The sequence below is a fragment of the Danio aesculapii genome, chromosome 7 (assembly GCF_903798145.1).
Source record: "Danio aesculapii chromosome 7, fDanAes4.1, whole genome shotgun sequence".
Classification (NCBI taxonomy): domain Eukaryota; kingdom Metazoa; phylum Chordata; class Actinopteri; order Cypriniformes; family Danionidae; genus Danio; species Danio aesculapii.
Genome location: NC_079441.1, coordinates 10,354,462 through 10,371,642, shown reverse-complemented (window position 1 = coordinate 10,371,642; position 17,181 = coordinate 10,354,462). Strand labels below are relative to the sequence as shown.

General features: G+C 39.9%; 1 protein-coding gene across 1 annotated transcript in view; it reads left to right on the top strand.

Annotated features, from left to right (window-relative positions):
* adamtsl3 (ADAMTS-like 3) overlaps window positions 1-17,181 on the top strand; it is a 328,086-nt gene that overhangs the window by 278,349 nt on the left and 32,556 nt on the right. Inside the window, exons 24-26 of the mRNA XM_056461028.1 lie at window positions 4,648-4,830; window positions 11,213-11,329; window positions 13,722-13,937. Of these exons, the coding sequence (XP_056317003.1) occupies window positions 4,648-4,830; window positions 11,213-11,329; window positions 13,722-13,937 (516 nt within the window). The remainder of the gene's footprint in view (window positions 1-4,647; window positions 4,831-11,212; window positions 11,330-13,721; window positions 13,938-17,181) is intronic.

Genomic DNA, 17,181 nt, shown 5'->3' with positions numbered 1-17,181 from the left:
GTCGCATGCGTATGTCCCGGGTGGATAGCCACACCTTTTGTCCGGGTGTGTATCTGGGTTCTTCAGACCTTCTTCTATCGGCGGTTACCTTGCTTCGACGGACTGCCCTCTGCAGATGTTGATGAGCCTCGTCCCAGACTCTCTCGCTCTCCCGGAACCAGTGATCCACTGCGGGGACATCAGATGGTTCGCCATCCCAGGGAAAGAGCGGTGGTTGGAAGCCCAGGACGCACTGGAATGGCGTGAGTCCGGTGGAGGGTTGCCGCAGTGAATTTTGGGCATATTCTGCCCAGCCCAAATACTGGCTCCAGGAGCTCTGGTGACCACTGCAGAAGGTCCTCAGGAACCGTCCCACCTCCTGAATCTTCCTCTCTGTCTGCCCGTTGGTTTGGGGATGATATCCAGAAGAGAGGCTGACGGCCACACCTAGGAGCTTGAAGAAGGCTTTCCATAGACGTGAGATGAACTGTGGACCTCTGTCCGACACAATATCTTCTGGAATACCAAATGACCTGAAGACTTGATTAAAGATATTGTCGGCTGTTTCAAAGGCTGTGGGAAGACCTTTCAGAGGGATTAGTTTGACAAACTTTGAGAATCTATCTACGATGACTAGAATACAGGTATTACCTTCTGACGAGGGGAGGTCAGTGATAAAGTCCACTCCTAGGTGTGACCAGGGACGGTTCGGAATCGGCAAGGGATGGAGCTTTCCAGCGGGTAGATGACGTGGGCTCTTGGATTGGGCACAGTCCTTACAGCCCTGAACATATTGCCTCACATCCCTTGCCATGTTTGGCCACCAGAATCGTTGGGATACTAGCGAGAGAGTATTGTTGATCCCTGGATGTCCAGTGCCTAGCGAGGTATGTAAGGAGTGGATCAGATCTACCCGGTGTTCAGGTGGTATGAACTGCCGATGAGGAGGGCATCCCGGCGGAGCAGGGGCTTCCGGAGTGGCAACGACTGGAGGAGCGTTCCAGGTGATCGGACAAATGGAGATGTGTTCGGGAAGAATCTTCGTTGGGAGTTCTTCATGATCGTGATGCTCGTGTAAACGAGAGAGAGCGTCTGCTCTTAGATTCTTGGGTCCTGGACGATAGGAAATGGAGAAATCAAAACGTGAGAAGAAAAGTGACCATCTGGCTTGACGTGGACATAGTCTCTTGGCCTCTTTGATATATTGGAGGTTTTTGTGATCTGTGATCACCTGGAACGGATGTTTGGCTCCCTCCAACCAGTGACGCCACTCCTCCAAGGCTAGCTTGATTGCTAGAAGCTCCCTGTCTCCTATGCTGTAATTCTGCTCCGCCGGGCTCAACTTCCGAGAGAAATAGGCACAGGGATGCAGTCGGGGCGGTGTATCATGATGTTGGGATAATACTGCCCCGACGCCGGTGGTGGATGCGTCCACTTCCACCACGAAAGGAAGATTTGGGTCAGGATGAGTCAGGAGTGGGGCCCTTGTGAACTCCTTCTTAAGAAGGCGGAAGGCTGCGGCTGCTTCTTTGGTCCACTCCAGTCCTTTGGGTTTACCCTTGAGGAGATTAGTGAGAGGTGATGTAATCCTGCTGTAGTCCTTGATAAACCGTCTATAAAAGTTAGCAAACCCAAGAAACCTCTGGAGCTCCTTAATGGAAGTGGGTTCTGACCAGGATAGAACAGCCTCAATTTTCTTCCCATCCATACGTATACCGGTTTGGTCAATGATGTATCCCAAGAAATGAATCGACTTCTGGTGGAATGAGCATTTCTCCGCTTTGAGGTAGAGGTGATGTTCTCTCAATGTGTGTAGGACCTCCGCAACGTGTTGGCGATGTTCGGCCTCACTCCGGGAGTAAATGAGGATGTCATCTATGTACACTATTACAAAGTGGTGAAGAAACTCCCGGAGGACTTCATGAATGAAGTTTTGGAATACGGAGGGGGCGTTGACCAGACCGTAAGGCATGACCTCATATTCATAGTGGCCAGTAGGGGTCACGAATGCTGTCTTCCATTGGTCCCCCTCACGTATTCTTATCAGATTATACGCGCTGCGGAGGTCCAATTTAGTGAAGACTTTAGCTTCTCGGAGCTGTTCCAAAGCGGCTGGTACCAGAGGAAGGGGATATCGGTATTTTACTGTACCGTTATTTAGGACCCTGTAGTCGATGCATGGACGCAGCCCTCCGTCCTTCTTGGCCACAAAGAAGAAGCTTGAGGCGGCTGGTGATTTTGAGTGACGTATGTACCCCTGACTCAGAGCCTCCCTTATGTAATCTTCCATTGCCTGATTCTCTGGAAGCGAGAGCGGGTAGATCCTACCTCTTGGCAACTGGGCATCTGGAACTAGGTCGATCGCGCAGTCCCATGGCCGATGCGGCGGTAGCTGGGAAGCTCTCTTGGGGCAGAAGACATCATGAAAGGAGCTGTACTCCTTAGGAATGTGGATAGACTGCTTCTCAGGAGGACTCTCGACCGATGTTGTAAACAAAGAAATGGGGTTCCGACCTTGAAGAGGGAGATTTGGAAAACAGGTAGGTGTACATCCAGATCCCCATTTCTTTATCTCTCCTGTGCCCCAAGAGATGATGGGATCGTGCTTCACCAGCCACGGGCGCCCTAGAATGATGTCCATATTTGCACCCTCCAGAACCAGAAATTGAATCCTCTCTTGATGTAACAACCCCACTTGAAGAAGGATGTCTTCGCATTGTCGATGGATACGGGTCGAAGATCGAGTGCACTGGGTTATCGGTTGTATCTGGTATATATGCGAGGACGCCTCAGTACGTAGGTGGAGTTGACGACAGAGGGATTGGGAGATGAAGTTCCCTGCTGACCCGGAGTCGATGAGGGCTGTGACAAGGAGAGAAATAGAGGCAGTAGTTATTTGTACGGTGGTAGTAAGTGGTTTACATTGTTCAATATTCGTACTGAATACACTCACTGAAGTCCGAATGGGACGAAGGGGACACTCCATACGGGTGTGTCCACTGACACCGCAGTATAGACACAGACCCCGGGTCAGCCTCCTCTGTCGTTCCGCTGATGTCAGTCTTCCAGACTCTATTATCATGGGTTCTGGTTCTGGAGAGGCTGTTGACTCAGGCGATTGGAGGAGTGCAGACGAGGGGGTGATGGTGTCCTGTTGATAGGAACGGAGACGATCGGAACATCGGAGAGAATGTTGGATGAATCTCTCCAGACCCATAGTATCATCTAATGTGGCCAGCTGGATTCGGAGAGTGGGTTCCAAGCCGAGCCGGTACGTGGTCAACAACGATCTCTCATTCCATCCACTTGCAGCTGCTAGAGTGCGAAACCGGAGAGCATATTCCTGTGTAGATAGAGTACCTTGCTTTAGATGATACAGCTGCTCTCCAGCGGCTACTTCCCCATCAGAACGTCCAAACACCTCTTTGAAATACTCCGTGAAGGTAGTGATGGAATTCATGACCGGCCCGGCTTGGTTCCAGATCGTCTCAGCCCATTTAAGTGCAGGCCCAGAGAGTAGTGATACGATGTAGGCGATCTTTGACTTATCTGTGGGATATAGAGAAGGTTGCATTTCGAATATGAGGGAACATTGTAACAGAAAACCATTGCACTCCCCCGCTCCGCCTGAGTAGGGCGCTGGTCGGGCCATGGGACTGGAAGGAAGGGCCGAAGAAGAAACTGTGGAGGCGGAAGTGCTCGGTGCTGGTGGTGCGTTGGAAAGTGGAGCTGGTGGCTGTAGAATCCGCTTCAACTGGTCCACCAGCTCTTGAAAGTGATCGGGGGTGCTCATGTTGTCGTCGTTATTGGTCCGGGCTTCTGTTATGAAGCGGACAGGAGACAGAGGTAAGGAAACGTTAGGGTGTTTATTAAATGACAACAAGGAGCACATGAAGGATAGCCAGGAGGATCAGGAATGATGTTGGGGTCTTTTCCTCCGTGGCTGGGTAACAGGAATACACGAGGATGGACAGCACACACCAGATACAGCTGACAGAGGATGACACAGACTTGGAAGGACTGGAAGACAGGACGATTCGGGTGGACCAGGAAGACTAGGAGGAATACAAAGAGAACAGGTAAGTAAAGCGTTTGTTTTAGCTGAGGATGACTACGCTGAGTGGTCGCTCAGTTGTCCGCTTTCGTCGAGACGAGCCCGGACAATGAGCGACTGGAGTGCTGTGCTTTTATCTGGTGCTCGTGAATGTGATGCAGCTGTGTGCTCATTAGAAGTCAGGTGATGGTGATCTTCGTGAGTGGGGATCGTGAGAGCCTGACCAATCCGTGACACCAACATACAAGCATGCTATAGACCAGAACAGTGCAGTGGTGTTAGTTTATATCCAAAGAAAAGAAAGATGTCAAAATATGCCTTTACAAGTTGTAAAGAAATCTTGAAACTAATGAAGACAGCAGAAGTAAACCATTGAATTTAGTTATTTAGCCTGACATGTTTTCTGTTTCAAAATATTTTCAGTACGTCTCAACAATAAAATATATTGTGTTCAATGTAAAAAAAAATTGTTGTTTATGCAGACATTTAAAAAGAGCTTATTTTACAGCAGTAATAACAATACAATCTTATTTTTAATCCAAGGTTATCATACCATCAGAGTCTTAAAGCCCATGCCTAGTGAATGGACTGATTTGCTGTTTGTCTCTGGGCAGGTGTCCCCCGACCAGCAGTGAGTTGGCACCGTAAGGAGGGTCCGCTGGATGCCCGTGCTAGTCCTCTCCTGAGCGGATCACTGCTCCTTACAAACCTCAAGCAGCAGGACGATGGCACCTACACCTGCATCGCTGCCAACACCATCGGGAAATCAGCCGCCTCCAGCCGGATCCGCGTGGAGGGTGAGTGAAGCCCACAGGATACTTCAAACAAAGTTCTTTTTCGCTCTTCGTTTGAGGAACAGTCGTGTGATGGTGTACTGTTTTTGCACTGAGCTGCAGTGGGTGTGGTTGTAAATGTGTCACGCAGCTCACATGTACAGTTGAAGACACAATTATTCGCCCTCCTGTCATTTTCTTTTTTCTTTTTTAAATATTTCCCAAGGCAGCGCAGTAGGTAGTGCTGTTGCCTCACAGCAAGAAGGTCGCTGGTTCAAGCCTCGGCTGGGTCAGTTGGCATTTCTGTGTGGAGTTTACATGTTCTCGCTTCATTCATGTGGGTTTCCTCCGAGTGCTCCGGTTTCCCCTACGGTCCAAAAAACGGTACAGGTGAATTGGGTAGGCTAAATTGTCCATAGTGTATGAGTGTGTTTGGTTGTTTCCCAGAGATAAGTTGCGGCCGGAAGGGCATCCGCTGCGTAAAACATATGCTGGATAAGTTATGCTAGGATAAGCTGTGCTATAAGTTGTGCTAGGATAAGCTATGGCGACCCCGGATTATTAAATGGACTAAGCCGAAAAGAAAATTAATGAATGAATGAACATTTCCCAAACGATGTTTGGGAACGAGCAAAGAATTTTTCATAGTATTTCCTATAAAATTTTTTCTTCTGAAGTTTAATTTTGTTAATTTTCATTAATTTTGTTTAATTTCGGTTAGAATAATTCTGACTTCAACTGTATTGTAATTATTGAAATGTGGTTTGCGATAAAATAAGTGGTTTTTAAAAAATATATAAGTGTCAGTGACAAAGTTTACATGGACATCAGTAATCAAATTATTTGCTTTAATCTAATTAAGAGAATAATAAGATTAAGTTGTGTACATGAGTTGCTTTTGAGTGTTAGTTTCATGATCCCGTTTTACATGTTATAGCACATCATTCGATTAACGTCATTGCGTCACCGCACTATCCGCATTTCTTCCAGAGTTTCATGTAATTTCGGGTGTTTCATTTTTAATTTGTCGACTTTAACTGCAGTTTGGCACTTTCACTTTCATTCACGAGCATTTCATGCACGCCCTCTGTGACAAACGAGATATTGAATGCAACTATGAACTGCTGGATGAGTGTAGTTTTAATGTTAAGTTCATACCACATGCTGAATGGAAGAAAAAAAAAAACTCAGCATTTCACGATGCAGGTGTCTGTAGTCTGCACTGACTGGGTAGGTCAAAGAGAGTCAAACAGCTGTTTGTGTGTGTGTGTGTGTGTGTGTGTGTGTGTGTGTGTGTGTGTGTGTGTGTGTGGACTATCCTGTCGCAAAACGTGGCGAAAAGTCCTACATGACAGTAAAAGTTCAATAAAGGTGTTTACACGTCTGTACTGCACTTCAGTAATGCGACTAAAATCAGCATACTACACATGTCTTAATTTTATTCCTCTTTAGTTCGATTGTGACCTAAATTTGATTAAATTAATCAAAAAACCCTGTTTACATGGTTAACTCTTAATCAGAGTATTGTCTTAATCGCATTAAAATCGAATTATTGGTGTCCATGTAAACGTAGTCATTGTGTGGCTTGTCACTAGAACACACTAGAACACACTGCAATTTAAACAACATTGGCTTATTCTGAAAACATAGCTCTATATACATTTCTGGAGAGCTCAAATTATGTAGCCAGAGGTACGTATGGCTGCATTTTGTCTTTAAAATTAACGCTACGGGGCGGCTTACCAGCTGACCGCTTACCTCCGTATGGACAGCTTTCCTTCTGTTACCAGTTTGTCCAGTAGCTCGCCACATATGTTGGCGGACTTGTGACTTGGAGCGGAGTTGACTCGGGATGACAGAGTACGAGTGTGGCAAGACACTAGGGGTTTAACGGATCACAAATCTCTCGGTTCGGATCACATGGTTTTTTAGTTATGGTTTGGTCAATTTTTCGGATCAGCCAAAAATGGGATGAAACAAATCTAATTTGCTTTTCAATTATTACAGAAACAGCACTGCAAGAAAGTTTTTGGTTTTAACGAACAGAACTTAGCTGTAATTTAAAATAAAACAAATCAGACTTTCTCCAGAAGAAAAAATAGTATGGGAAATACTGTGAAAAATTTCTTGCTCTGTTAAACATTATCTGGGAAATATTTTAAAAATGTAAAAAAATCCTGGGATGGCTAATCAATTTGACTTCAACTGTATATTGCGAAGCCCTAACCTGGACATATTGCCCATCGCTAGTTATTCAAGGCTTCAGTGGGTGACAGGGAGATCCAGGACAGCAGTGTTTTGGACTGAACTGAAGCTCACTTTGAGGTCTGGCTCACTTCCCTTCAGAGTCCGCGAGCTCAGCGGGAGATTTGCGAGTTTTGTATTGTTATTGGCATCAGTTGGTGTGTCATGTTTGAGAAATAATGTGAAACCTAGAGCCTGTCGAGGGTGGTAAAATCCATCTGTTCAGCCAATGAAGAAATATAGAGGACGTTTATCTGTGGAGGTCTTACAGGCCACAAGCTGAAGACTGAAGAGGTTTAGATCTTGCTTGTTTCAATACAAGTGACATGACAAACACAGTAATAAAATATTCATTCATTCATTTTCTTTTGGGCTTAGTCCCTTTATTAATCTGGGGTCGCCACAGCGGAATGAACCGTCAACTTATCCAGCACATGTTTTACGCAGCGGATGCCCTTCCAGCCACAACCCATCTCTGGGAAACATCCATACACACTCATTCACTATGGACGTTTAAGCCTACCCAATTCACCTGTACCGAATGTCTTTGGACCGTGAGGGAAACCGGAGCAACCGGAGGAAACCCACGCGAACGCAGGGAGAACATGCAAACTCCACACAGAAATGCCAACTGACCAAGCCAGGGCTCGAACCAGTGACCTTCTTGCTGTGAGACGATCGTGCTACCCACTGTGCCACCATGATGGCCACAATAAAATATATATTTTTAAAATGTTAATTTAGATATATTTAGATATACATATGGGAACACATAACTATTATTATTATTATTATTATTATTATTATTATTATTATTATTATTATTATTATTATTATTATTATTATTATTATTATTATTATTATTATTATTAATAATAATAAATTTTGTCACATAGCTACACAACTGAGAGTAAATAGATTTTTATTTATATTATAATATATTTTATTTATTTATTTATTTATTTCAAACGGGATCTTCATGCATTCATTATTTTATTAATTCAAATGGGTCCTTATATATACCTTATATATTATCTGTACTTCCAGTGCCGTTTATGTCGAAGTTAATATTTAGGTGCACAGTGTTGGTGTTTAGTAACATCTAGTTTGTACAAGGTGGGTCGTTAGCCAAACCTGGAAGACCAGGACATACACACATACACTATGGACAATTTTAGTTTACGGAGGAAACCCATGCGAACACGATGAGAACATGCAAACTCCACACAGAAATGCCAACTGACCCAGCCGGAGCTTGAACCAGTGACCTTCTTTTTGTGAGGTGGCATTGCTACCCACTGCGCCACTGTGCCACCCCCTTATATATTGTATTTATTTATTCATTCATTTATTTATTCAATTGAGACCAAACAATTGATGACGATGATATGATGATTTTTTATTACTATATTTATTTTAATATTGATTTAATTATACATTGATCAGACCAAATAGTGTTTTATAATACCATAATATAACTGCTATCCTCTTAATTTCTCAAAGAAGCTAAATATAAATTGATGCTTTTATTTTATAAATGCCATTTATGTTCACTTTGTTTTCATTTTAGTTATTTTATTTTAAATGTAAGTAGTAAATTACATGTTATTTTATTGTAAATGCATTAAATTTTTTTACTAATAATTAAACTAATCTAATACTAAAACATTTAACTAAATTGAAAAATTTGATGACTTCCAGAATTTAAAACAATATTGTTGTGATATTTTGTGTGCAATTAAAACACTCAGTATCATATACACTATATATAGTCTTTTTGCAATATTTAGCATTAATCTATTATCTTTCTATTTTTACAGATGATATAATATTAATATATATATATATACACACACACACACACACACACACACACTTTATTAGGTACACCTTTACAACTGCTTGTTACTTTCTAATCAGCTTAATATGGCAGTAACTCAATGCATTTAGGCATGTAGACATGGGCTGCTTCTGAAACCGCATACTTCCATACTATACAGTACACTAAAATCAGTATGCGAGCCGAGTAGTATGTCCTAATTCTTAGAATTCGAAAACCAGTATGCGAGAAGTACCTGGATGACTTACTACTTCCGGCGAGATTCTGATGTGCACATCCCATGCATGCTGCGCTATCCCATGATGCCGCGCAAGCGAATTCATTAATGGGAGTAAAGCAACGCAACTGACGCAGGTAGGTCACGTGACCATGACAAAATGGTGGATGTAGTACGTCCGAATTCCATTAATAATGTTCACATTTATACTGTATAGAATGTACTTTTCTAACGGCCGAGTAGTATGTTTAAATTCAAATGCAGTACCTACTGAGTAGTAGACGGTTTCGGACGCAGCCAATGTCAAGATGATCTGCTGCAATTCAAACCAAGCATCAGATGGTTGTTGGTGCCAGATATGCTGGTCTGAGTATTTTAGGAACTGCTGATCTACTAGGATTTTCACGCACAACCATCTCTAGAGTTTACAGAGAATGGTCAGAAAAAGAGAAAATATCCAGTGAGCGGCAGTTCTGTAGGTGCAAATGCCTTGTTGATACCAGAGGTCAGAGGAGAATGGCCAGACTGGTACCAGCTGATAGGTACACAACCGAGGTATGCAGAAGAGCATCTCTGAACACACAACATGGTGAATCTTGAGGCGGATGGGCTAAAGCAGCAGAAGACCACACCAGGGTGCCACTCCTGTCAGCTAAGAACAGGAAACTGAGGCTACAATTCAAACAGGCTCACCAAAATTGGACAATAGAAGATTGGAAAAACGTTGCCTGGTCTGATGAGTCTCGATTTCTGCTGTGACATTCAGATGGTAGGGTCACAATCCGGTGCCAACAACATGAAAGCATGGATCCATCCTGGCTTGTAGTTACAGTGCAGGCTGGTGGTAGTGGTGTACTGGTGTGGGTGATATTTTGGCACACTTTGGGCCCATTAGTACCAATCGAGCATTGTGTCAACGCCACAGCCTACCTGAGTAATGTTGCTGACCATGTCCATCCCTTTGGCCACAGTGTACCCAACTTCTGATGGCTACTACCAGCAGGATAACGTGCCATTTCATAAAGTGTGAATCATCTCAGACTGGTTTCTTGAACATGACAATGAGTTCACTGTACTCAAATGGCCTCCACAGTCACCAGAACGCAATTCAATAGAGCACCTTTGGGATGTGGTGGAACGGGAGATTCGCATCATGGATGTGCAGCCAACAAATCTGCAGCAACTGGGTGATGCTATAAGGTCAATATGAACCAAAATAAGGAATATTTCCAGTACATTGTTGAATCTCTGCCACGAAGGATTAAGGCAGTTCTGAAGGCAAAAGGGGGTCCAAACCGGCATTAATAATTTTCAATAACTGGCAAGGAAATTTTCACAGTATGTCTGATAATATTTTTTTTTCTTCTGGAGAAAGTCTTATTTGTTTTATTTCGGCTAGAATAAAGGCAGTTTTAATTTTTTTAAAAGCCATTTTAAGGTCACAATTAATTATTATATTTTTTTCCGATTGTCTACAGAACAAACCATCATTATACAATAACTTGCCTAATTACAATAACCTGCCTAGTTAACCTAATTAACCTAGTTAAGCCTTTAAATGTCACTTTAAGCTGTATAGAAGTGTCTTGAAGAATATCAAGTCAAATATTATTTACTGTCATCATGGCAAAGATAAAATAAATCAGTTATTAGAAATGAGTTATTAAAGCTATTATGTTTAGAAATGTGTTGAAAAAATCTTCTCTCCGTTAAACAGAAATTGAGGAAAAAATAAATAGGGGGGCTAATAATTCTGACGTTAACTGTGTATATTGCTGTTGCATCATTTGCTAAGCCTTGTTGAGAAATACCACACCACTGACGACAGTTTCTTATAAAAGACATTTATCTCTGGTGATCTTCTGAGCCACAAACAGCAGTCAGCTGAGGTTTCATTTGGACTCAGATGACACAACATCCTTCTGTATCTCATTAATTGAGGTCATTTCTGTCTCCATCAAAGATTAAGCCAGCCATAATCTCTCTCTCTGCTGATTGAAGAATCCTCTGAGAAAAACAGTCCAGCTACTCAAACCCATTCAATCCTCACAGACACACTGTACCTATAGGAAAGCTGTGTTTGATTGCTGATTTGATGCCAACAGGAGCAGTGGGTGAACCTGATCTTCAGTCCTCAAAGCAGATGAACAGAAAGAGGGTTTTGATGGCGTCTCTGGTGGGCACCAGCGCCACCGTCAGGCCTGGAGACACACTGCGCATAGGTAAGTATCATACAGAAACCATAGTAAGCCATATGTTATCTGGGATTATTACATGGCTGTCTGGAATACTCGATTCTGATTGGTCAGTCACAACATTCCAAGGAATGTTATTCAGAGATAACAACCACTAAAATTATTAGTTTTAGTGGTTGTTATCTCTGAATAACATTCCTTGGAATGTCGTGACTGACCAATCAGAATCGCAGGCTCATCCAGGTACATCGAATCACCTTGACAGTTCATATTTATATGCTAGTCTGTCGTGTCGCAGTTTTTGACTGCTTAGCGCCGTCTTGTGACTGAATAATATGTAGGTTAGTGTATACCATTGTCGTTTCTGTCAGCTTTGCCTTTGATTTACAATTTAATAAACTATCATGGATCAGAACATTGTTTTGTGTCTAATAAGCGGGATAAAGTACATCCAGGCGGTTGTTTTTGCAGAATAAAAGCTTTTCAGTGCTCTGCTTTGTCTGGATGTACTTTATCCCTTACTTATTACACAGCTGTCTGAATACTCAATACTGATTGGTCAGGCGTGATATTCAAAGGTATATTTTTCCAAGATAACAACCACTGAAATTAATAACACCGGCTCATTCGGAATCACCTTCACTGTTCATATTTATATGCTTGTCTCTCATGCTGCAGTTTTTGACTGCTTAGCGCCATCTTGTGAGTGAATAATATGTAGGTTAGTGTATACTCCATTCAACTATTGTCGTTTCTGTCAGCTTTGCCTTTGATTTACAATTTAATAAACTATTATAGCTCAGAACATTGTTTTGTGTCTAATAAGTGGGATAAAGTACATCCAGGCGGTTGTTTTAGCAGTATAAAAGCCCTTCAGTGCTCCGTTCGTCTGGATGTACTTTATCCCTTACTTATTACACGGCTATCTGGAATATTCAACTCTGATCGGTTGATTGTGACATTCTAAGGTATATTTTTCTAAGATAACAACCGCTAAATAACACAATGAGGCTCATCCAGAAACTTAGAATCACCTTTACTGTCAGTGAATATGTTTAAATCCATTTACTTACATCCACATTCATATTGCAACAGGGTTTTTAAGTTTTTTGCGGCGTCTTGAGAATGAATAATACGTGGGTCAGTATATGCTTTATTCAGCCAGTTTAGTTTCTGTTAGCTGTGCATTTTTGACCATTTGGCGCCATCTTGTGACTGGATGATGCATAGGTTAGTGAATATTCCATTACTTGTACTTTTTCTGCTTGTTACACAGCTACTTGCAACAAAACTGAAAAATTAGACACAAAACATTGTTTTGAGCTGTAACAGTTTATTAATCTTTAATTAAGCACAAAGCTGACAGAAATGAAAACAGCTGTTTTCATTTCAGAATGTCGCAACTGACCAATCAGAATCGAGTATTTCAGACAGTCGTGTAATAATAGTATTTCTAACATTTTAGCCCTTGTGTGCTGTTGGGGTTGATTTAATCTCAAATTGCCCACAACGTTCCCTGTATGTCAACAAATGGATGATTTTTTTGGTGACAAATCTCATTTTGACAGATATTTTGAGAAAATGCTGTGAAAATTGTAAAAAATTCAACAATACACTGGTCAAATTTTCTACCATTTCGTTATGTTTGTGGCTGTGTTTGCCCCATTGACTTCCATTACAATGACATTTTTCAAATGCAAATCCATGACAGCATATAATCTTGATTGTTTTCCCAGTTTGAAAGAAGTAAAATGTGTCATTTTTAATGTGGACCATCTGTTTCAGTGCAAAAAAAGCTTAGTTTTTGACTTTTGTATGGTGTATAGTGTGTGTAAGAGACTTATGACTATATGACTGAGAAAATCAAAATAAGCAGCTCAGCTCTCAGAACATAGTAAACATAGTGTATTTATGCATTACACACACACACACACACACACACACACACACACACACACACACACACACACACACACACACACACACACACTATAATCTACTGTTTTACTCCATAGAACGCTATATAAAAGCCAGAAACTGAATTTGCACAGGCCCATTTAAAGGGTTAATGCTGAAAGCTGATGATCCACAGTAAAAATTACATGTTTTACCTTTTCCCAAAAGGGAAAACCACCAGCAATCAAGAATGAATGATTATCTGCTGCCATGACTTTGAAATAAAAATAAAAAAGTCATTATAATGTAAGTCAATGGGGCAAAAACAGCCACGAACATAACAAAAGGGTAGTAAATTAGAACAGTACAGAAGGGTTAAGCATGTAAAAACCTCTAATATGTCAAGATCAATGTAAACCACATTTTAAATTATTTGTTTACTTTTTATGTGTGTCTTAAGACACTTTAGTGAATGAATGCTTTGCATCAGATTCAACCCCTATTTTCACTAACTGTCCATCAGGTTGTCCCGTGGTGCCGGGTCACAGGAGGCCTGTCCGCTGGCAGTATGAAAACCGGACTCTCTCAGCGGCTGCAGGCGGTCTCTATCGTCTGCTGGTGGGAGGACGAGTGCTGGAGATCAACACTCACACAGGGAGCTTCAGCGGACGATACCAGTGTCAAACACAAACCAACAACCAGCAGCAGCTCACAGCCTGGATACACCTGCTCTCACAAGGTCAGTGGGAAGAAGGCTAAAGAAAACTGATATAATAATAATAATAATAATGATAATAATAATATAGTGATTAATAATAATAATAATAATAATAATAATAATAATAATAATAATAATAATAATAATAATAACAATAATAATAAAGTGATTATTAATATTAGCAATAATAATAATAATAATAATAATAATAATAATAATAATAATAATAATAATAAATATTATTAAGAACTATAAGACATTGTTATACAATAAATTGCCTAATTACCCTAACCTGCCTAGTTACCCTAATTAACCCAGTGTATAGAAGTGTCTTGAAAAATATTAGAAATTTGTTATTAAAAATGAGTTATTAAAACTATTATGTTTAGAAATGTGTTGAGAAAATCTCTCCGTTAAACAGAAATTGGGGAAAAAAATAGAGGGGGGCTAATAATTCAGGGGGGCTAATAATTCTGATTTCAACTGTAAATTAGCATGTTGCTAGCATGAATTAGCATTTTTCTAGCATGTTTGCTAGTATGTTTCCAGTACGGAATAGTTTATTGTTAGTATGGATTGGTATGTCTTTAGTTTGTCCAATGTGATGTCAATGGCAATTTTTTTACAATGGAAGTCTATGGGACAGTTGCTAGGGTGTCGTAAGTGGTTGCTAGGGCATGACTAGTAAGTTGAAAGGTCATCGGTGATTGGTAGTCTGAGTTAAATGAGCTCAACCTTAAGTCTGTATGACAGTCTGGCGGAAAGTTATGAGGTCATAAATTTTGACCCAATGTTAAGTGAATGAGACTTTTCAGAATTTTCCAGGACAGTTTTTCGGAAAACCGTAAGTTGGATCAGTTGGAAAAGATACAGCAACCCGAGTCAGATCAGTTTGGAGATTTGGAGCAAGTTTGGAGATTGTAGTATGTACAGTCTAGGAGGAGATGCATATAGAAATTAGCCTCAGAAGAAAAATATTAAGTTTATGTAGTATAACAGTATGCTGGCTTTCTCAAGCCTCCATAATTATTATTACATATATATTTTTACAATAATAATAACAATAACAACAATAATAGTTAAATATTAATTGTTTATTTAAACACATTTTAATTATATTTAGTCACATAAGGTTGTGACTAAATCTGTTTTATAACTAGTTACACTTATATTGTAAATATTACATAAATTTAATATAAATAAATAAATAAAATAAATGTTTTTTTTCCTACGAATTGAAAAATAATACAGGAGAAAAAAGGGAATAAAACAGTTTGTGTAAAAAAATAATACAATTTTAAAATAACTTTTTCTGTGGACAAAAATAAGTAAAGACTAAAGTTAAGACCTTTTTTTTTTTTAATAGTGTTGTTTATAATAGCATTTTCTCATTATGTTATGTACAAAAGAGAAGTGCTAACAAAAGTCAGTGACTGTAAATGTGACTGATAAATAGTCGACAAATTCAGCGGCCGACCAGACAGGATAGGAACAAACGATCTGCATTGTGTTGAAAACTCCGACTCTCTTCTGTGCTGTAGAGATGTGGACGCTCGGAGAGATCATTTGTGTCTCGTTAAAGCTCCATTCCTTCTGCACTGTGTCAGGAATTTTAAAAGGCAGAGGTGACGGTGTGGATGTTCAAGTCCAGATTCCTACACACCTTCAAGGGCTTGTAAACGCTCTCCATAACCTCTCACTTTAAATCTAAAGTACTCATACTGTGCCTGTTCATAATTCAGCCGCACAGGTTTATGTCTGGACATTGAAACATGTAAGACAGAACATAAATATATTTTACATGTAGGGTTGTGTTATATATTAGTAACATAAACAGTAGACTCACTCAAAAAATAACCTTTGCTGCTTGTTCAAATGACTTAATTAATATGAGTTGAACCAACACACTTCTTAAGGTTTTTTTTTTTTTGGAACAACTTGATTGTTTTATGTTCAACCCACTTAAATTTGTGTAAACAATTGAGTTAACTTAATGGATTTGTGTTGGGACAACATGAAGGCATTGTGTGGAACCCAGCTATTTTTACAGTGCTGTAAGAAAAGGGGGAGATCCACACAATTCCTTCATGTTGTCCCAACACAAATCCATTAAGTTAACTCAATTGTTTATACAAACTTAAGTTGGTTGAACATAAAACATTCAAGTTGTCCCAAAAAATCTCAAGAATTGTGTTTGAGCTCATTTAAAATAAGTAGTTTGAATAAGCAGCATAAAACTCATTTTTTTTGAGTGTAGGTGTTGGATATATTAGTCAGTTTTAATAGTTTGTCCATTTTCTCTATTCTTACATTTAGATTAAGTTTGCGGTCATGTGTTGAAGTTTTTGTGGTTGAAAGAAGTATTTTTAAGTCAGAATTATTAGTCCCTCTTTGATTTTTTTTTTTTTTTTTTTGATTTTTAAAAAAATATTTCTCAAATGATGTTTAACAGAGCAAGGAAATTTTCACAGTATGTCTGTTAATATTTTTTCTTCTGGATAAAGTCTGATTTGCTTTATTTTGGCTAGAATAAAAGCAGTTTTACAATTTTTTAAACACCATTTTAAAGTCAAAATTATTAGCCCCTTTAAGCTATTTTTTTTTTAGTCTACAGAACAAACCATTGTTATACAATAACTTGCCTAATTACCCTAACCTGCCTAGTTAACCTAATTACCCTAGTTAAGCCTAGTTAACCTAGTAAATGTCACTTTAAGCTGTATAGAAGTGTCTTGAAACATATCTAGTCAAATATTATTTACTGTCATCAGGGCAAAGATAAAATAAATCAGTTATTAGAAATGAGTTATTAAAACTATTATGTTTAGAAATGTGCTGAAAAACATCTTCTCTCCGTTAAACAAAAATTTGGGAAAAAACATGGGGCTAATAATTCAGGGGGGCTAATAATTCTGACTTCAACTATGTATGTATGTATATATATATATATATATATATATATATATATATATATATATATATATATATATATATATATATATATGTATATATGTGTGTGTGTGTGTGTGTATGTGTGTGGTGGTGGGCCGTTATCGGCATTAACATGCTGCATTAACGCGAAACTCTTATCGGACAATAAAAAAACATATCGCCGTAATCTATTCTCGAAGTTGAGTTGGGAGCTGGGTCTATTCTACACAAGCTATGATGACTTTCACCTTGATATTTGCGGATGTATACCTGGCCGGTGAGCCATCTGATAAAAAAGTGCCCTTCTGAATCGAATCAGCAGGATGCCCTTCTG